Source organism: Pundamilia nyererei, unplaced genomic scaffold (assembly GCF_000239375.1).
Source record: "Pundamilia nyererei isolate P.nyererei 1_Seehausen unplaced genomic scaffold, PunNye1.0 scaffold00090, whole genome shotgun sequence".
NCBI classification, from domain to species: domain Eukaryota; kingdom Metazoa; phylum Chordata; class Actinopteri; order Cichliformes; family Cichlidae; genus Pundamilia; species Pundamilia nyererei.
Window position 1 is genome coordinate 31,538 of NW_005187491.1, and position 21,520 is coordinate 53,057.

Sequence of the window (21,520 nt, forward strand, 5' to 3'; positions counted from 1 at the left end):
CTGATAGCGCCCACAAAACGCTCCAGTTTGAAGAACTCCACCACATCCAGGTCTCCAGACTGGTCTGCCTGAAAGTGCTGGTTAAAGAGCATGAAGCATGCAATATACATAGCTAAACACATAATTGCAATAAATGGAAACATATGCCAAATGGATAATTTTATAACACGGGAGGTTTCCATATTAATGTTTTCTATGCATCATGTTGGCAGTGCTTTAACTATTACACTACCCACAAGCCTTTACTTCCTTTGCTATTAAAAAAACAGAAGTCATTAAGTGTAAAATCAGTCACATGAAGGTTCCCCCTCCCCAAATTATTTACTTCTTATTTCTTTAAGTGTTAAACTGTTGGCTAGAATTTGTAGTTCTGGTTCTACTAACTGCCACAAAAAAAGGATACATCCATGAGAGTCAGCAGCAGACGAGCAGTACTGAGAGTAAGAGCTAAATTTCGAAAAATAAATAAAAAAACATGAATTTAAATATTGTTTTTCAATTATTATTGAAAATGTTGGTGTTGGAAATGAAACAAACCTTTTCCATGAACAGAATAGCCACCAGCCTCCAGTTTAGCAGCGACATCTTCAGCGTTCAACATCTGCAAACAAGGACAAAAATGGTGGTGTAATGGAAATTTTGCAGTATTATACCATTACCGTTACCATTATACCATTATTGAATAATTACATCCCAAAGATGCGGTATGTGTATGCACACCACAACCTCAGTTATAAAGCAACTTGCAGTTCATTTTGTGTCAGTTGAATGTACTACATGGATTTGTTTTGAACGTTTTTTGTCTTTAAACCACTATGATCTACATAATCAGTCATAGTTTGATTGTATTAGTCATACACACTAAACCACAAGTCTCCTTTTGATGGGTGGAAATCATTTAGAGGCACCCTGTAAAGCTGTACTGTAAACATCTGTTATTATTCAGAAATACCAAAACATTTAACATGTGGAAAGAATTTCCCCTCATCATAAAACATTCTGGTATCAGAGATGACTTAAATGTTTGAGTCCTGTGTACTTTTCAAGTCAATAAAACTTTATTGATCCTGAAGGTTGACCCCAAAGGAAATTGGGTTTTATAAGCACGCGTAATAGCTAGCATGTTTGGTCATTATTATTATTTTTTTTTACTATCAACTGCTGGACAAATCCTGCTAGACTACAAACAGATGTATTCATCGACACCCTTAAAGTTTTTATTTTTTATTTGTTTTATGACTTTTTTTTTTGTTGTAATTTATCAAAGTTTATTTATTATTCATTTATTTCCTATCCACTGTCACATTTATGTCTCTTTTGACTCAAATTAAGGAAGCAAAGAGTATTAATGCCTTTGGTGATGGTGATGAGCTCCCTTCAGCCACTAGGCGTCACTAAAGCAGCACTGATGACATCATTGGATTCCCACCTATCTGTTTTTGCTGAGATGGACAACCAAATTGAAATCAGCACTGGCAGGTTAAAACTTTGTTATCAGCCCCACACCCCCTGAGTTGTCCACTTACAAAAGAAGCAATAAGTAAAAGTTATCAAATTTACTTTAAATTTCTGAAGAACTGAAATACCTTAGACCTTTTTTCTTCCTGTGAAAGAAAAAAAGGAAGATGTCAAGTAAAGATAAATAACTGAAAAAGAAAAATAACTCATTTTACTTCATTAAATTACATTTTTAATGTTTCTTTGGTCATCAACAAATTGTCGATTACTTACTGATATGCACATTTCCTCTGGGAATGAGCTGCATTGCAGCTCTTCTGGCCAGGAAATGCCAAAATTGGACATCAGTCCCTCACAGTCCCGTCTGGCTTTCTCACAGAAGGACCTGCAGGGCCACTGCGCTTGCCCTGCCTCACACTGAGGGGCATAAACCCGACACAGGAAGACGCGTATGTCCACCGAGCACACGGTTTGCACCATGGAGTTGAAGAAGGACATCTTCGTGAATGCTTCTCTTTGGCTTGTGTGTCCCAGAAGATTTGGAATGAGGGTCTGGTTGTAGGACAGACCCTGGCACATTGGTATGGTGATTGGCTCACAGACCCCACCGCTGCTGCTCACGCCATACTGGAGACACAAGTACACAGTGTCATTCCAGCTCTGGTTACCTTCAGCATGTGATACATTTCTTTCTTTTATAATGATAATAATTTTATAGTGAAACATGGTCTTTACGTAAATATGTGCCACAAAAATCCAACTAAAGCCTGAAAAATTTTTAAATACCAAATTATACATAGACTTGCAAATATGAGGGGAATATCAGTATGGTGACAGAAAAAAATGGACACATCAGCAGAACAAGACACCACGAAAGGTAATCTTGTGCTGTTGTAACTCACTTCTGCTTGTATTGTTAAAAACTGTCTTTGAAGTCCAAATAAATCTGTTTTTGTTGTATGTCACTCTGAATCCTGGACTCATTAGTTTTGACATTTTCTGGTTTGTACAAACCTACAATCAAAACGTTTTTTATACCCTGTGGCCTTAAAGATGTTTTTTTTAAGTATGAAAAGTATTTAAAAAAAATTTAATCTCAGTAGATTGGTTGAGCCATAAAAATGGACAAATACTACTATGAATACTTTTACATAATAAATGGGGACAAATGAGATAATCTGTTAAATTTGCACTTTTTTTCTTAAGGCATCTAAGGGCTGCACATCATCTGTTATGTAAACTTATTAAACGAGAAATAATTTCACAGGAAATAGTAGATTCTGTTGTCTTGCAAATGATTAACAATGTAAGGTATTGGGTGTCTTATTGCTCTTATGGTTTCAGCTTTTTAAAAAATCTCGGCTGTTCGTCAGATTAATGATCTCAGAATGTATTCCAATACAGTGCATTGGTTTTACTGGTCTAAACTGGGTCATAGGTCGCCCATGACTAAATTGAGTTTGACACAAAAGTGTTAGAGTGTTGTGTCAGACTTACATGCTCACAGGACTCTGTAGTAAATGCTGTACACTTCAGTTCTTCAGGCCATGGTAAGCCAAACTTGTTCATCAGTGGCTCACAGCCGGACTTTGCTTTCTCACAGAGAGTTCTGCAGGGAGGACGAGGTTTCCCTGACACACACTCAGGAACGAAAATAGAGCACAATAGTGGCTTTAAGTGGGAGGAGCACTCCACTTTAACTAGTGGATAAAACTGATTTATCTTCAGGCTTATAACATCTTGGGTTTCTTTCTCAGGCAGCACGGTTTCTGTGTAATGCAGGTCTTTGCAGAGAGGAACAGTGATTGGCTGACATGCTGCAGAGGGTGCTTGACTAACACTGATGACTGGAACCTGGATGAACAGAAACAGAAATTTGTTAAATGTCAACAATGCTCAGCCACTACTCAGCCAGAAAGGCAAGTGAAAGAGTCAGAGCTTTCATCACAGTGTATAAGCGTCTTTGTGAATATTGTTTATCTTCATATTACTTACATGTTCACAGGACTCTGTGGTAAATGCTTCACACTTGAGAGCTTCGGGCCACTCCAAACTTAAACTCCTCATCTGTGCTCCACAGCGGGACCTTGCATGCTCACAGAGCGTTCTGCAAGGTGGACGAGGTTTTCCTGACACACACTCAGGAACGTAGACGGAGCATAAGAATGGCTTCAAATGAGGGGAGCATCCTGATGTCACAAGTGGATTAAACCGGTTTATTGTTAAGGCTATATTGTCTTGGGTTTCCTGCCCGGGCAGCACAGTTTCTGTGTAAGTCATGTCTTTGCAGAAAGGAACCGTGATTGGCTGACATGCTGAAGGGGGTGTCTGAATAACACTGACGACTGATGACGCCTGGATGAACACAAACATAAATCTTTTAGTTTATATTTTTAATATTAATGGGAGTATAAAAGCATGCATTCTCTTCTGGTATTGGTGCATTTGGTTTTATACATGAAATCTGATGAAATGAAGAGTCTTAAAGAGGCATTGCATTTTCATTTCTACATACTTGTGGAATGACTGCATGAATTGACAAATTGTGAAAAACACAAACAGATGAGCTGAATATTAGCCAGGAGATGAGGACAATACCATGAAGTGTTGCAATAACTGGATGTTCCCATTTAAAGTTTGTTAATGTCAGTGAAAGGGCTATGCCAAAGCTGAACAGACAATGCAACAATAAATTGTGAAGCAATCCATTAATTAATTAGGTGAAAATGAGACCTTTCATATGCTTTAACTTGTGCTCTATTCCACATGTGAGGTGATGCATGAAACATTAAGCAAAAAGCACTTTTTTCCAGTTAATAATCAGGAAAAAAAACATCAAAAATCCACAGTAGCAAAGACTGTGCAGTTTTAATATTGAATATCCCGTGATATTGATGCTAAAAGCTGATTAATAAAAAAAACAAACATTCATGATTATGACTGTTGAGTTCAGTCAGCTATATTGCGTTACGTTTGCCAGACAGCGTAAGACGTTACATTCTTATTATTTTATACTCACCCCTACACAGTTGCTCTCAGGTAAAGTCTCACATCGGAGCCTTAGAGGCCAGGACAACCACTTTGCTCTGAGGGTGGATTCACAGTCTGCCTTGACTTGTACACAGAGAGCTCGGCATGGTTTCAACCTGCTATTGTCCTCTGAGCTGCATTCAGGCACAACAATGCGACACATAAGTTTGGCAACATGCGGTGAACAAGCAGTCTCCACAATCTGACCAATTTGCTGCAGGCTGTAGCCTTGAACTCCCGTTGGATGAAGGGTAGTGGTGTACCCCAAACCTTGACAAAAGCTGGCTGTAAATGGCTTGCAGTTTGTCCTGTCATCGCTCCTGCTGTGTACCCACTGAAGAGACAGCAAACCCAAAACCGCCAAAAACAAATGCTTCATGGCTCGTAGTAAGCTCGAAAACTGCCCTGGATAGTTTAGCAAAGCTTTAGGAGGTTTGAGATGAGTGTGTCTCCAATGTGGAGGTGGAGTATGAGTCCACAAATGGAGTTTCTACAAACAAGGCACTGATTTAGGACCACTGTGAAGGTCACATTTAAACAGGTTGCCCAACACAAATAAGAACCAAACTGATCTCAGAGCAGGAGACTGATTCTGAGATTAGTTGCAAGAAAAACATCTGCTCGTGCTTATGTGCTTTCACGCCTAGGGGTGAGAGTGTATTGGCAAACGCTGGCACAATAACCCTGACATCTGGTCAGAAAATTACAAAGTAAATGTGAACACTTTACTGTACTCTACTGTCATTGTGACTCCAAGTTTTGATTTTACCAGATAAATAACAGAATACTTCATCACACAGCCTACAACATAAAATCCGATGTCACTGAATAGCCTAAGAATCAAATTTGTATTAGTTCTAGTACTTGAAGGAAAATGGTAAGAAAACAAATGTTAAAACCAGCGTGTCTCTTACTGTAAGCCTTAGAGGTGGAGTACGACTCCACCAATGGAGTTTGTACAAGCAAAACTGATTTAGGAGCAAAGCTAAGACCACATGTGAATACAAACCTCATCACTAAATGAGAGCCAGACTGGTCTCAGAGCAGCAGTCTTACATCATAGAGATTAAGAGCTTTATAGAAGAACAACACGTGGTTATGATTATGTGCTTTATGGGTGTCTTGCGGGGGCTGAGAATGTGCCCTGTCATCGTTCCTGTTGTAATAAATTTGTTTTATTACAATAAAACTGTTGTAATAAATTTGACTTTGACCTAAACATGTCCTCAGAATGTTTTAGAAAATAATAACTGCTTTACAAAAACAGCTGTGAACACGTGACATTTCTGGAATTTTTATTTCGAGAAGAGCGCACTGCTTTACCGGTAAGACAATTAGTTGATAGTCTCGTGCAATATGACCTAGAAAAAGACATCAGTGCAAAATATGGATGGGTTTCTTGATGAAACAACCTGTCAGGTTATTGTCTGTCTTTAAAGATCATCAATTTCGCTCAATCAACGGAAGTCTGAGAAGTTGTCCAGATGTGTTGTTTGTATTTTGTTTGTATTTTGTTTGCGTTGGGGGTCACTGCCCCAAGTGTTCAGATTACCACGGGGACCACTGAGGCCTTCACCCTCCACATCTTTTCTCGTCTCCTCTCTCAGCCCTGGTATTTTTCCAGCTTCTCGTGTTCCTTTACCCTGATGTTACTATCACTTGGTGTAGCTACATTTATCACTACGGCCTTCTTCCTCTGCTTGTCCATGACTGCCATGGGCGGTTTGTTAGCTATCATGAATTTTTCCGTGTGTATTTCGAAATCCCACAGATGTGGGACACATCTCCCATTTTAACTTCGGGATTTCCAGGTCCCGAAGTTAAAAAGGGACATGCGTCCTGTATACTATGTCAGCAAATTCTAACAACATTGTGTGTTTTTTCTTTGGTTTTATTTTTAGAGCCTCCTTTTTTTCTTTTGAAAAGAGTAATTGCATCCCCCCCCCACCCCACCCCCCAAGTTTCTGTATTACCCGAGAGCTGACTAATGCTTGCATGCTAATCTTGCAAATGTGACAAAGGTATTAATCATATCTAAGTTCCCTAAAACAGCGGTCCCCAACCTTTTTTGCGCCACGGATCGGTTTATGTCCGACACTATTTTCACAGACCGGCCTTTAAGGTGTCGCAGATAAATACAACTAAACCAAGTACTAGTACCAAAAGAGAAGATTTATTAATAACACACGGGAAAAGACCCAGGGAAACCAGGTTAGCAATAAAAACGATTTAAAAAAATTACGCTAAAGAACGTTAAAAGCCCTGAAAACCATAAATTTCACACCCGATCCTCAACTCTCGCAGCCCGGGGGTTGGGGACCCCTGCCCTAAAATGTCTTTTTGTGTTTAGATTTACATCACATTTGATAAGCTTCCTTAAACTTTGAGGAATCACAATGAAATACTTCTTACTCCCTCTCACAAACACTAGGATTGTTGCCAGCTGATGAATGGGTGTCCAGTGGAAGGTGAACAGCTGAGCCAGTTCTAAGAAGAATCAGAATCAGAAAGGGTTTTATTGCCAAATGTTGAGCAGGTTTACAACATTAGGAAATTGCTGCGGTACTTAGTGCAAAGATACTGTCAGACAATGCTTAAATAAACACAAAAATTAAAATTAAAAGTGCTAAGCAGGTAGATATATACATGAATGCAGGTGGTGATCAGTGCAAAAATAGAATGATGCAGTGAGCACAGTATAGGGTCATGTGTTTGTGGTGCGAACAGAAAGAAATGTATGTATACATATTTAGTTATGTTTATGTCATTTATGGATAGAGGCGAGCATCAAATAATGAACATATTATATTAATACTTCAACACTTAGTGCTAGAGTAGCGCTGGACTTCAACCCACCTTTAACTTTCTCTATACTGCAGACTGACAGCGTGGAAGAGTTCAGCCAATCACAGACCTTTTTCTGCTTCTTCTTCTCCATCTCCAAGTCCCACAAGGAGCTGTCCAGAACACTTAGGCACCATAATAACTACAGTTTGACCAGCTTCAGTAGCAGTCACAGAGTGAAATGAAAAGTCAAAAAGCAGAAAGCGAGTCAGATGACCCTGTTTAGAGTGTTTTCTGTGAGATTATTTACTTCTTCATATCATTCAATGGACAACCAATGATTAACACAGTCATTAGACCACCTGGAATAAAAGGAAGAAAACACAAATAATCTAGAAGTATGCCATAAACCAATAATTAGGCAAATAACTGAATTCTGAATTCACATTTTTATACCCATTTTTTTTCTAAACACACTTGACCTCCCTGAGAAGTTAGAAGTAAATCAAGTATAACACTTAACCACTAAAACGGATTTTTCTTTTCAAGAAAGTAAATAACTGTAATTTGGCATATTAATCAAAAATAATGAAATGCATTACCATGCATTAACAATACATTTGAAAATTTATAGTACAACAATAATACAACAATAACTAGATTTTATTATTTAAAATATTGTTTTAATCTTGGGCATACTGATGAATTAACCACTACAGAAATGTAAAAAAATGATTGATTATTGATAATGACCAATTATGTTAGTTTGGGGCAAGTTTGACATAAACCTTTTATTAGGTGATGGACTAATAAATTACTTATTTCTAATTTACATATTCTGGTCTTTTCCTTTCTCTGTTTGTTTGTGACTGTTTGTGATACTAATTGTGGACTGAATTTAAAATTTTGCTTCCTGCCAGTAAAGGCTGCTATTCATGCCCTTTCATGCTCTTTTCGCCGCTTTCTCTCCCATAGAGAGTGAGCAAGTAAAAATGGAACAGTTTGCCTTCATATTTTGATTTAGCAGCAGCTTTTACTGAAAAGCAGTGTGTTCTGGTAACATGAAAGGGCTAACCTGTATGATAGAGAGAAGACAGAGTGTGAAAAACTAGTTAATAACTTTTTCAGTACATTAGCAAGGAAAGCTGATGATAGAGAGAGAGAGACTGCTCTGAATGAAATGGCCTTTCTAATAGATAATGCAAGTATATTAAAGTAGGGGTTTGGAACAGCCTGAAGATAATCTCAGGACAAAAACCAACCCCCCAGGCTTCAGGAGACTTGGGGTGGGTGAATGACCTAAATAAATATTTTAATAGGTTTGATCAACCACCCACCCCTCCCACAGCATCGTCCCCCCTGCTGCAATCTCCTTCATCTTCAGGGACTGCCTGTCCTTCATCTCAGGACTTCACACCTCCCAGCTCCCAGTCATTACACCCACCCCCGGCTTCTGTGGACTCCAACATACGCACCCCTCCCCCAAAATCCACTCTTTCTATCTCAGCACTTCAAGTGAGGAACGAGCTTCGCAAGATCAAGATGCGGAAGGCTGCAGGTCCAGATGGCATCAGCTCCAGGCTCCTGGGATGCTGCGCAGATGAACTGTGTGGCATCCTAGGTTATCTGTTCAACCTGAGCCTGTCACTGGGGAAAGTACCACAGCTGTGGAAGACCTCCTGTGTGGTACCGGTACCAAAGACCTCCCATACCAAGGACCTCAGCAGCTACAGGCCGGTAGCCCTGACATCGCATCTGATGAAGACCCTCAAGATGTTCGTTCTAAACCATCTGCGCCCCCTGGTGAGGTCTTCATTGCAGTTTGCTTACCAGCCTGGCATTGGGGTGGAGGACGCCATCATCTACCTCCTGCACCGAGCTCTGACTCACCTGGAGAAGCCTGGAAGCACTGTGAGGATCATGTTCTTTGATTTCTCCAGTGCTTTTAACACCATCCAGCCACAACTTCTGAGAGACAAGCTGGAGCTATCGGGAGTGGACCACCACATGTCCCAGTGGATACTGGACTACCTCACAGAACGTCCACAGTATGTGAGGTCACAGGGCTGTGTCTCTGACACCGTTCCTCCTCACCCTCTACACTGCAGACTTCTCCATCAACTCCCCACGCTGCCACCTACAGAAGTTCTCTGACGACTCTGCCATAGTCGGCCTCATCACAGGTGAGGACGACTCAGAGTACAGACAGTGGACTCTGGACGCTGTTGACTGGTGTCAGCAGAACCACCTGCTGATCAACACCGGGAAAACTAAGGAGTTGGTGGATGACTTCCGGAGACGCAGACCCACCACACTGACACCGGTGAACATCCAGGGAGTGGACATTGAGATAGTGGACTCTTATAGGTACCTGGGTGTTCACCGGAATAATAAACTGGACTGGAGCCACAACACTGATGCTCTTTACAGGAAGGGTCAGAGCAGACTCTACCTGCTGAGGCGGCTGAGGTCATTTAGAGTACAGGGAGCGCTTTTAAAGACCTTCTATGACTCTGTGGTGGCATCTGTCATTTTTTACAGTGTTGTATGTTGGAGCAGCGGTTTATAGGCAGCTGAGAGGAAGAGGTTGGATAAACTCATCAGGAAGGCCAGCTCTGTTCTGGGATGCACCCTTGACCCAGTGCAGGTGGTGGGAGACAGAAGGACTCTGGCCAAAATAACATCTCTGATGGACAGAGTCTCCCACCCCATGCATAGTAGTAGTATTTATTTATTGTCATTGTCAAGAACAATGAAATTGCGTTTGGGGCTTCCATACGTAGTAATGGAATGCATGTAAATGTTGCTGAACTGCAGAGCTCCTTCAGTGGCAGACTGCTGCATCCTAGATGCATGAAGGAGCGTTTCCGCAGGTCCTTCTTCCCTGCAGCTGTCAGACTGCACAATCACAACTGCTCCCAACAAACATGGATGTTTACATCTGCGCTGTAACTGCAATAAGTTAATTAACCGATTCGCACTACAACCTGCTTTGCCTCTTATCTGTAGTTATTTTTATTTAATTTAATAACTGTACAGTACTCTGTTTATAGTAACCATTGTCCAAATGTAAATATGTAAGAAAAATTGTGTATGTTTCTGTTCCGTGTCCTGTGTACTGTTTGTTTGTATATGTGTCTTTTTGGCTGCTGTTATAACCAAATTTCCCTTTGTGGGAAATTTGGTTGTAACAGCAGCTTGAGGGTTTTTTCAGAGGGATGTAATAAGTAATAAATGGAACTTATTTATAAAGAATGGGAAAGAAAGAGCAGGAAGTGGGTCAGATGATCCTGTTTAGAATAAAGTTGCGATTGCAACATAACCCTTAGTAATGCTGCAATAGACTTTGGCTGCTGGGGGTTTATATGGTCCACTGAACATTTCCTCTTCTTTCACACATTATGTGTATATATGTCACACAGTGGAAACTTGTGTTTTTAGGTTTTATCAATCTGTGTATTGGTACATAGTGTTGATTTTATTTGCATGATTTTATTGTGATATTTATACTGCATGTTTGTTTATTGATATTTATACTGCATGGTTTTATCCTCATATTTATATTATGTGTGTTAATGTTGTACCATGTTCCTTTAATCCACTGTGGACTAAACAGACAATTGTAGGCACCTGTGAGGTGGGGGCGTTCCCCAAGGTGGTCTATCAGCCGCGAGGTTGACCTGTTAAAGGGGATAGTGAGCGCAGAGACAAAAAAAAAAAAAAAAAAAAAAGGAGCGACGCACGAAGGGTGAGCAGGAGAAAAAGGAACGCGTGCAAGCCTGCACGTGTGTGGAAGGAACTGCTGCCTGACTGTGGGGTGCCACGAGTCGTTCGGCGATCCAGTCCCAACGGCAGGAACGGCAACAGTGGGTGGCGAAGGCCGCAATTCACAACAGGGCAGGGATGCCCCTCTGCCTGCATCTGACGGTGAGACAAGGGAGGCCGTGTTCAGGTGTGGAGTGGGGCGGGACTGTGCGGCGACACGCTGTCAGGAGGACACAGGTCTGCGATAGGAGCCTCCTCCCTGGTCTGCTGCTGGCGAGTTTTACCATACCGGAAGAGAAGTTCCTCTCCTGTCTCTTTCAGATAAGGACCATTCGCCCATGTGTGGCTGGACTGTGGGATTATGGGACTGTGGGAGGGTAATTTTAGCATGTGGAAAATATTTTTTAGCCTTGTTTTAATAGTGTATAGTTATTTCTGCCGGCAGGGTTTTTAGTGGGTTGCAAACACTATTTTTATTGTATACGGGGAATTTTAGTGTGGTGTGTGTGGTGTGTGTGGTGTGTTGCTTAGTTTCTGTGCCCTGAGTGCTGACCCGCTCGTTCCCCTTTTCGCTTGTATGTATACAGACGTGGTGGTGAAGATTTACGTTCACCAGTCTTAGTGGCTACATATACACTACTCTGTATTGAATTATGAGTTATTATTGACCTTTGGCTCTCTTCCACCAACCCTTCCACAGCATGTATTTGGCTTGTCTCTCTCCCCCAACTCCCACATAGTCCCAAACAGTAGATGGCTGCACCTAACCTGAGACTTGTCCTGTTGGAGATTTCTTCCAATTAAAAGGTTTTTCCCTTCTCACTGTCATCTGATTGTTAGGGTTTCTCCCTATTATTGTAAGCTCTTTACCTTACAATATTTAGCCACTAATGTGATTTGGCTCTATATAAACAAAAGTAAATTGAAATTGAATATAATGTATAGAATATAATATAAAGAATTATTATAAAAAATATATTTTGATATTTTATGCACAATTTTCCTATAATACACTTTTCTTTTTACTGAGATTTTTTTTTTGTGTGTGTGTTTGAAAATAGATAGTCTCTGCTTGAGTTTTAATAAAAGTCACTGCACATCACTGCAACATGGTATTTCTTTACTTATAAGTAAAAGACTAAAGTATAAACAAAAAATATTTTATTATTGTTGAATTATTCATTTATCAATCTGGCTTAGATGTCAATTCAAATTATCAATAAGTACGTTTAAGTAAAGTCCTAATAATCCTAATTATTATTATTACTTGATTATTTTAGATGTACAGTGCTTTGGGCAACAGCCCTTGTTTTAAATGTGTTATATGAATAAATTTAACTTTGCATTTGAAATATGACACTTACATCTGATGATGATGATGATGACACTTAGAGCAACACCCAAAAGGACGGCCCTCATTCTTATCTCCCTCTATAAAAACAGTGAGATGCCCTTGAACATTATATCTTCAAATCCTCAGATTTTCCTCAACATCTTTGCAGAGGTGAGTATATCATTTTGAGATAATATATGACACTTTAGATCACCAGATTACTAATTAAAAGTTTTAAAAGTTAACATTTAGTCATATCCAGAAATGCTTATCACTGGGGATGAGGGTTACTTCTCTATTCAGCCAGTAAAATAAATTCAATGTGAAGAAAAGTTTACCTTCAACAATATTCAGAACAAAATTACAGACTCGTGCTTAGGTGTAAATGTTAATACTGAAACTATCGTTCACTCTCCTTGTGTTTTGCATTTCTTATTTTTTTTGTTTTCACAATATTGTTGAATATATATAATATTATTTATGTGCTGTGTGGATATCCTTTGAAAAAATGTGGCATAAATGGAGTTTAATGTAAATCATTTTTGTATTCAGTTTCACATAGAAGTGATACTTCAGGCATTGTAAAACTTTCAGTGTTCAGTGGATGAATTTAAAGACAGGCACATTCAAATGTGTCTAACCTCACTTCCCTTGGACTTTCTCAGTAGGACATTTGCCATGGATACACAAATGAGCAAACTGGAAGAGGCAATGGAAGAAGTTCTTGACATATTTAAACAGAAATGCACACAGAGCAAAACAATGATGAAAAAAGATCTGAAGAGAACCCTGAGAGCAGAGCTGGTTAATTGGCTGCAGGTACAACTCATTCTCTTTGTATATCCACCATAAATCCAAATCTAGTCATGATGTGAAAAATATACTTATCAGTCCTTGAGTCTTCATTGTTCCACCATTGTTTTTCAGAACTGCAAGGATAAGACAAAACGTGACAACATCTTGAGGGAGCTGGATGAAAACCCACACGACTGTGTGAACTTTGAGGAGTTTGTTTACTATGTGACTCGACTGATGATGTGCGGTCATTACTACTTACAAAAATAGACTGTTACTCTCAGCTTGTTTCTAACACAGGAATTGGAATTGAAGATCTTAGCTTGACTGTGTTCAGTAGAAAATATCGTCCTCTCAACCCAGTTAATATCATTTTTTTGTCATTACAGCAACTCTTTCACCTTTGTACTGATTGATAACATGAATGTGAATTTATTAAAACTCTCAGAGTTTATATAGTTGTGTATTTAAATCTGGTCGGTGTGTCTTTTAAAAAAAAAATCATGTTGATGTAACGAGTCTCTGAAATGTTTTCTACTGTGTGTTTTATAATAAATCAGTGCTGTTGCTGATCAAAAGAGGTGCTATGACACTGGATTAAGAAGAGGATTAGGGTAAAACCTCAAACAAATATTTAATAAATATTATAATATTGATAAAAGCTCTTCTAATGATCCTGAGACTGAAGACTCAGTGGAACTTGGGCTTAAACTTGTTTCAAGTATATGCTCTGTCAATGCACTAATTGTTAATTTAAATGTAACTTTAAATTATTACAGTTTTTGTAGTTACCTTTAGGTTTTACCAAAACAGAAGTGTACTTGTAATGAATATGTTTATAATATATTTTGTTGCACTTAATAGAACGCTCTATACTTTCCATTTTATGAGCACAACCACATGCACTAAAAATGTCATTGCAGTCCAATTTATCCCATAAGTAAAAGGGTATAAATAATGAATGAATTATATGTGGTTTGCCTCTCGATCTCATTGTGCTAAGCACAGATCATGGATCTGTACGACTCCACCAATGGAGTTTCTACAAACAAAACTGATTTAGGAGCAATGCCAAGACCACATGTGAAACTTCAACACAAAATGAGAACCAAACTGGTCTCAGAGCAGCAGTCTTACATCGTAGAGGTTAAGAGCTATAGAAGAACAACATGTGGTTATGATTATGTGCTTTATTGGTCTCTTGGGGGGGCTGAGAATGTGCTGCATAAAAATGCTGTAATAAATTAGATTTTGAGCTGAAATATACATACACACAACATATAAGAACTGTTGACATACTCTACAAAAACAGCTGGGTCTATGGGATTTTTATTTCGAGAAGTGCACGCTGCTTTACCGTTAAGAGAATTAGTTGATTGTCTCTTGCAATATGAACCAAAAAACGAGATCAGTGCAAAAAATTATTATGTGAAAAAATGATTTTGATGGAACGAATATAATTCTGTTATAACAAAAACAACAAAATAAAAAAACAAAATAAACCACATAGGTGATCATATTTGCCGTTTCACACACACCCTCACAAATTATAGCTTTAACTTCCATGACAGGTTTGGTGGGACAAAGCTTAAAGTACTGAATGAAAATAACATATTTGATAATTAAGTATCCATCAAGACATATAAAAGCAGTGCTTTGATAGTTTGCGAGTCTGGAGCATTGATGTTTGTGTTGCAGTGCCAAGGAGGAAAAACCTCAACAACGACCTTGAATTGCATAAACCTCGAAAGTGTTATATGGTTCATCGTTCTGCAGATTGTTCAGAAGAACAAGATTTTGTTCACCAAAACCTTCATGACAGTTTTCAGTCTTCCCAGGAGAATTCAAAACATAGGTCAAGTTGTGCAGTGCTCAAAGAAGCAGCAAAAAACTCAAGAGCTACATCTCAGACAGGTTTTAGGAGACATGCTTAAAAAGCACAATCAGAAAAAGACTGGACAATTATGGGTTGTTTGGTAGAGTTGCCTCTCTGAAATATGGCAGCACAGTTTTGGTTTGCAAAGCTGCAACTTAGAACACCATAAGACCTCTGGAACAATGTCTTTTAGACAGACGAGACCAAAGTAGAGATGTTTGGCCAGTGCCATATTTGGAGAAAATCATTGCATATCAACGAAAACACCTCATACCTGCCCTCGTCTGCCACATAAAAACTATGCTTGCCCTCCTTCACAACATTAATTCCTGTCATGTGGGTTTTTTTCTATTTTTCTTGCTGTTTGGTGGCTCCATCACTTGTCTCTCTACTTGTTTTGAATATGAAATCTACAACAGAATGTTTAAAAAAAAAATAAAGATAAAAAAAAATCAAATAGTTGCAATCGTGGTTAAGTCAAAGTTTAGACCTGAACCTAAATGAAATGCTGTGGCAGAACCTAGAATGAATAAACCTCAGTGAAACAAATAAATGTTGTAAAGAACAGCAGGACAAAATTCCTCTACAATGATGTTGGAGATGGATAAAGCCATACAGAAAACCAGTACTTCCAGTTATTGCTGCTAAAGGTGGTTATGCAAGTGGTTGAAGCTAACACTGTGTTTTGTTGGCCTGTGATTGTGTCAGATTATAGTTACATGATAAAACAATGTACTGACATTACAGAATGTGTATTTTGAAAAGAAAAACACAATCGGTATGAATGATATGTGTAGTATATAAGACTGAAGTGAAGTAAAAAAAAAAAAGTCTTAATGTGTAATTTTACAAAAGCTGTACAAAAAAAACAACCAAACAGCTTTAGGATAGCACATGTTATATCTGTGAGCTTTGAGCACTTTAGTCAGTAAGGCTGGAAAGGATAGTCATAGTAGGGTTTTTTGAAGCCAATCCTTCGGAGGATATCTCTGTGGCTTCAACACAGGGGAATCTGAGAGATTCCAGCTGTCACTTCCGGTGGACAGCTGGAATGCTGCACAATATTATAACAACATTGTGTTTCTGTTGGACAGAGTAGAGTTACACAACTACAGAAAATAAATGAGTTTGTTCTGGAAGAGAAGGGGAGAGACTTTTGGAGATAACACAGCACTAAGAACACAGAAAGAATTTACCCCTGTGACCCGATTGTATTGAAAGACCTCAGTAAATCTCCAGAGTGCATCACTTTGTCATGACGCATAAAATGAAGACTGACACCAGAGTTCTGGAAACATGGATTATAGTTTCAATGATTAAATACTCTAGTTAAAAAACATCAGCAGGGAAAAGTTCTGAATGCCTTTAAGAAGACGTGTGGAAAGATGATTGGACTACACCAGTGATGTCGCAATGAGCTTCACAGCATGGGAAAGTGGAAGTGATGTGGCATAAATAAGCCACCAACACATGGGAAGCAGACAGATGTGTGACTACAAATCTTCCTTATTGAACTTAAAGATAAGCTTTATATAAATAAAATTGATTTGAAATCAAATATAATAAATAGGATATAATATAAAGTATTACAGTGAACGCAATGTAAACATGTGCAGCAGTAATAGCCATTCATCAATGATGGGAAACATTTTTCTTTTTTTTAATTAGTTTTACTTTTGGTATTATATGCACAATTTTCCAATAACACAGTTTGGCATTGTATCAACATTGCATTTTTAATTAGCACACTTAATGTACTTCTAATAAAGCAAACTAAAAAATGATTAGTGCTATTTTCAGTTGGGTACTTTCACTGTGACTCTGAGCTGTGGGTAGTGAAAGCAGCAGCAGGAATGTGCTTCCTCTCAAATGTCCTATTTGCTTTCTGCTTTTCTGAACTGAGCTTAACTGCCAAGATTTCTTCTGCATGCTGTTTTCCAGGAGAGGGAAAAAATTGAATTATTTCACCAGGTATCCAGTTGTCCTGTTTTGTAGTGTTGTGTGTTACTCCATCCTTGAGACAATAAAGAAACAGACTTCCAGTCGGTCCATGATGCTGTTACACGTGTGGGTTCTCATTTGCTAAAACACAGAATAAAGGCAAACTCTCCTGTCTAAACTTATACAGTTGCAGCTGTCACATACTATCTCACTTAAGGTGGCCCTATGGAAGAGAAGGCTCCCTTGTTCACCTAGTTTCAGTATACTGTATACACTTCTCTCTGTACCAACACCATATGCATTGGCTGACTTTGACAATATGTCAATATTTGAAAATCAGCAGATTTGCAGATGAGTCGACATTCTTACCTTCAGCTATGGTGGCCATGAGGACTGATCTGAAGGGCAGCTGGTCTCTCCCTTAGATATAGGGTGAAGGACAGAGCCACACAGGAAAAGCTTAGAAGCCAGTTGAAGTGGTTTGGGAGTCAGGCAAGGATACCTCCTAGATTTGATTGGGATTACAATCATTTATACTTTAAACTGCATTGCAATACAAAATTACATTCACACTGTTGAATAGAGGGTATTTTTCCACTGAACAAGGTCAAGCTAAGATCTTCCCCATTTTCAGTTTCTGTTCTCCCCTGATGTACCAGACTGTCTCTTAGCTTTGACCTAGGTCAAGCTTACACAAGCATAATCAGAGGTTTCAGTTACCTATTCCAGTATGCAGGATATAACAACCAGTGATGGGAAAAATGGCGTTACTTTTTTCAGTAACTAACGAGTAATCCAACTAATTACTATATCGTAACAACGCCGTTACAGTTACTAACAAGAAAATGCGGTCCGTTACTATTTTTCAACAAACAAACGGTTGAAGCTGTGTTCAGCTGGTTCAGCATCTTATATCAGTTGCACGGAAGCAGCTGTAAGTAATCTGGACGCTACAGCGTTAAGCAGCTGCGCGCGCTCCCGCGGACGGTAATCACTGTCTAGCACAACACCTGGAGCTAAGGGGGCAAAACAATGGCATGAGTGCTGCTGTTTGACTGAGGAAGAATAAAGTAGTCGTGGTAAGCCAATCACACGACCACTTAAAGACAAAACAACAAGGTGATATATACCAGTTTTTAAACTGTGTTTATAGGCCACGTAAAACCAGAGTCATGATAAACAATATATACGTGTGTTTTTTCCTCAATAGTTTCGTCACGTTTACTGTCTAAGGACAGCGCTAGCAAGCACTCTCTGCTTATGAGCAAAACAAAAAACAAAAAACAAAACAGGGGACGTTTTAGGAGTGAGAGAGTGAGATAGAGGGAGTTTTGAGATGTGAGAGATTTGTGACGTTTAGCGTGTTTGGGGTGTGTAGTTAATGTGTTGTCTTGTGTAGTTAGTGTGTAGTGTTGTGGATAGTTTTGTGTTGTGTGTCAGAACAATGAGGAGACTGCTGTCTCCAGGTAGAAACAGGAGTGATACACCTGCTGCTGTCAGACCTGCAGGTATCAGGCTGTGATGTTCTCCTTTATAGTGGACAGAAATATTTGGAGTGGCACAAATAATTTGTGTGGCATCTTATTGAATGCAGAACAGCTGATTGCTCTGTAAATAGTTTGAAGTGGTTATAAAAAAAAGGGTAAAATGTAAATGGCTGCAAATAACTTTGTTGTTTGTAAAACTTGTGCATATGATTTTAAAATTGACAATTTATATTTGCATTTAAAGTTATGAAATATGATTCATTAAACATGTTTGTGGTTGTTACAGTAAAAAATATAACTTTTTCTACTGTGATTTTATGTTTTTTGTCTGATTTTAGATCAATTGTATTAATACAGTATGTAAAAAATGAAAACATGATTGTAAATTCAGACACGTGAGGTTGTGCTGAAAAGGACGATACCAAACAAGGCAAAGTAAATCGTTTTTAAAGGTAAAATGTGGAGGGAAAATCAAAAGTAGTTAAAAATGGCCAATTATACCCTGGACCCCAGAGGGTGAACGTTTTTTTAAAGTAATGCAATAGTTACTTTTTAAGTAATTAATTACTTTTAGAATATTGTAACTCAGTTACTAACTCTTTTACTTTACTTTTTTGAAGAAGTAACTAGTAACTATAATTAATTACTTTTTCAAAGTAACTTGCCCAACACTGGTAACAACATAGTGTTTTGTTTCTTTCCATGAACAGGTCCTGACGAGTGAATAGTTTTTCGAGTGAACACGGTCAAATTAAACTAATTTGTTCCGTCCTCATTTACAGTTGCTAAAAGGGGTTAAGGATTTGAAGTGCACCTTAAAATCCTTACATTAAAAAGTGCGTCTGAAAAATAGGGTAATGGTTCCTTTAATGGTCTTAATGTGAAAAAGAATCACAAGTGGGTGAGGATGGCCAAATTAACAAAAGAAGGCCGGCATTGAAGGGAATAAGTGCACTTCACTGAAGATGCTCACGAAGGCCATCTTCAACCGTGACATTCAGGTAAGACGGAGTTCTCTGTTTGGTTGAGTAGAAAGTGGAAGATATGTACAGTTAGTGGAGCTAGTTTATTAGAAGTGGATCCTAAAATTAAAAGAAAGGCACTTGATTTTTTTCATTCGTCCTTCAGTTTTACTCAACATTCCTGAGACATTACCTGAAACCCTAAAAATAGGATTTTGGGGACATTCCACTTCATTAAGAAATCTTATTGGGCTTAGAACATGCTTTGAGGACCCAGAGAATGAACTTCTTCTTAAAGAGCTAAATGTGATTGATAAAGCAGCACAAAGGAGTGTGTGTGATGTTTGGTGATGCATGTGTAACTCCATCCCTAACAATACTGCTGAAAATGGCTCTTTTACAGAAACAGTCACTAAATTACAAACATTGCCTGATGCATTTAATGATGAAGTTTGAGAAACATGTCTCAGACCAAATGGCTTCCTTATCTTAACAACAGTTTCACATAAATGAACAACTTAACATTTCTTGGTGATGACGATGCCCACATCTATCCTTAATCCCTCCCCATGACCCTGGATTAGATAAGCACAAGAAGATGGATGGATATATTGTTTACACAAAGTAAAATATGATGTCCCTTTCTCCTTTACTAAAAATGGCACAAGAAATAAAATAAATAAAAACAAACCACAAACACAATGTCTGTATACAGAGAAAATTGATACCTAACAGGTGCATGTCTCTAAGCTGTCATAGAGGCTTTAAGTGATAAACAGTGGTACATGTATGTGTCAGGATCATGATGTTCAGATGGATTAAAAGCTTAAAACCTTTCTTAATATTCAATATTTAAAAATCCTAAAAACAAAGAGCGGTTAAGTGGGACTTCTCCTTTTGTTGTCATTGTCCAAAACGCTTCAGAGCCACCAGCACAAAGTTTCTTGGAGAGAAGTTTGGGTTGAAGAGAGGAACAAGCTGACTGTTCACACCTGTAGAGAGACAGTAGAGGTTTGAGATAAATGGCTACACCACGCAATCATAATATTTAAGTCATGTGACAGCATCAACTGTCCAACCATTCTCTTGGAGGTAGATCAACCTATCCAGCAGCACCATTGTCTCCACCACAGGGGCCAGCAGCAGGGACAAGCTGAAGTACACCACCACCCTGCCCTGTTCCTTCAACATGGCCTCCACTCGCCCCAGGTCCAGGGGCAACTCAGGAGGCAGTCCGACCCGAGCCAGACCCAAACGAGCATATCTGGGAGGGATAACAAATGTAGACAAAACAGGACAGGATACTTTAGTCAGAAACTAAAATGATTCTTACAGAACGCAAATTATACATGCAGAAATGACACCAAATCTCTGCCTGTCTTTGTCCAGTACTCCTCCAGGGGCAGAGCAACCAAACACATGTGCCTCTTAAGAGGTTTTTATCTATATCACATATTATGATATCATCCAGTTGCCTAGCAACTACTGAGCAAACAGGGCTAAATTACCAATTCATGGCCTGTATAACACCTTCATGTCACTTTAATTTCACAATAACATATAATTCACATCCACAAAAGTTGAACTATGCAAGATATATATGTCGCCATCATGTTCTCTGGCAACCATCTAGTAGCAGGCTAAAATTTTCTAGCCTTCACGGCTTTACTTTTCTTTTTCTTAACTTTTATAATGTCTTCCTATGTTTTTATTTTTCTTGATTATCTTAATTGTACAGCACCTTGGTCAACAGTTGTTTTAAATGTGCAGTATAAATAAATTTTACTTTGCCTTTACAAACCAATATGAGCACAATGTATTACTTACATTTCATGACTATAACATCTTATTTATATCCACAAAAGTGGATTTACACTTCATATAGTAAAACATTATAATCATGTTGCCTAGCAACCACCTAGCATTGGGCAAAAATGACCACATGTTTTGCATACAAGGCGGGTGTCGGAGTGGAGGATGCCATCCTGTACCTCCTACATAGAGCCCACTCACACCTGGATGGGGGAAAAGGCACGGTCAGGATCCTGTTTCTTGACTTTTCCAGTGCCTTTAATACCATCCGGCCCTG

The 21,520-nt window shown here is 38.8% G+C and overlaps 2 protein-coding genes and 1 long non-coding RNA gene across 3 annotated transcripts in view; 1 reads left to right on the plus strand and 2 right to left on the minus strand.

Annotated features, from left to right (window-relative positions):
* Nucleotides 1–1,556: 1,556 nt before the first annotated feature.
* On the minus strand, nt 1,557–5,064 carry LOC102214058 (uncharacterized). Its single transcript, XM_005739264.1, has 5 exons — nt 4,478–5,064; nt 3,454–3,813; nt 2,956–3,312; nt 1,732–2,085; nt 1,557–1,604 (listed from the first exon to the last, which is right to left on the minus strand). Exons 1-5 carry the CDS (start codon nt 4,865–4,867, stop codon nt 1,557–1,559), a joined length of 1,509 nt encoding a protein of 502 aa, XP_005739321.1. The 5' UTR covers nt 4,868–5,064.
* A 5,970-nt stretch (nt 5,065–11,034) lies between these two features.
* Nucleotides 11,035–13,743, plus strand: LOC102212546 (uncharacterized). Its single transcript, XR_311893.1, has 4 exons — nt 11,035–11,844; nt 12,481–12,541; nt 13,036–13,189; nt 13,298–13,743. It is a non-coding gene; the product is annotated as an uncharacterized LOC102212546 (long non-coding RNA).
* A 5,828-nt stretch (nt 13,744–19,571) lies between these two features.
* mettl25b (methyltransferase like 25B) overlaps nt 19,572–21,520 on the minus strand; it is an 8,163-nt gene continuing 6,214 nt past the window's right edge. Inside the window, exons 7-8 of the mRNA XM_005739164.1 lie at nt 20,511–20,695; nt 19,572–20,423 (exon numbers count right to left, since the gene is read on the minus strand). Of these exons, the coding sequence (XP_005739221.1) occupies nt 20,335–20,423; nt 20,511–20,695 (274 nt within the window). The 3' untranslated portion in view covers nt 19,572–20,334. The remainder of the gene's footprint in view (nt 20,424–20,510; nt 20,696–21,520) is intronic.

Bases quoted from the DNA above. Each gene is read 5' to 3' on its own strand.
- LOC102214058 (XM_005739264.1), bottom strand. From the start codon at position 4,867: ATGAAGCATTTGTTTTTGGCGGTTTTGGGTTTGCTGTCTCTTCAGTGG. The intron at 3,313-3,453 runs GTAAGTAATATG...CTGTTCATCCAG, and splicing joins CCACAGAGTCCTGTGAACAT to GTTCCAGTCATCAGTGTTAG. The intron at 2,086-2,955 runs GTAAGTCTGACA...TTGTGTCTCCAG, and splicing joins CTACAGAGTCCTGTGAGCAT to TATGGCGTGAGCAGCAGCGG.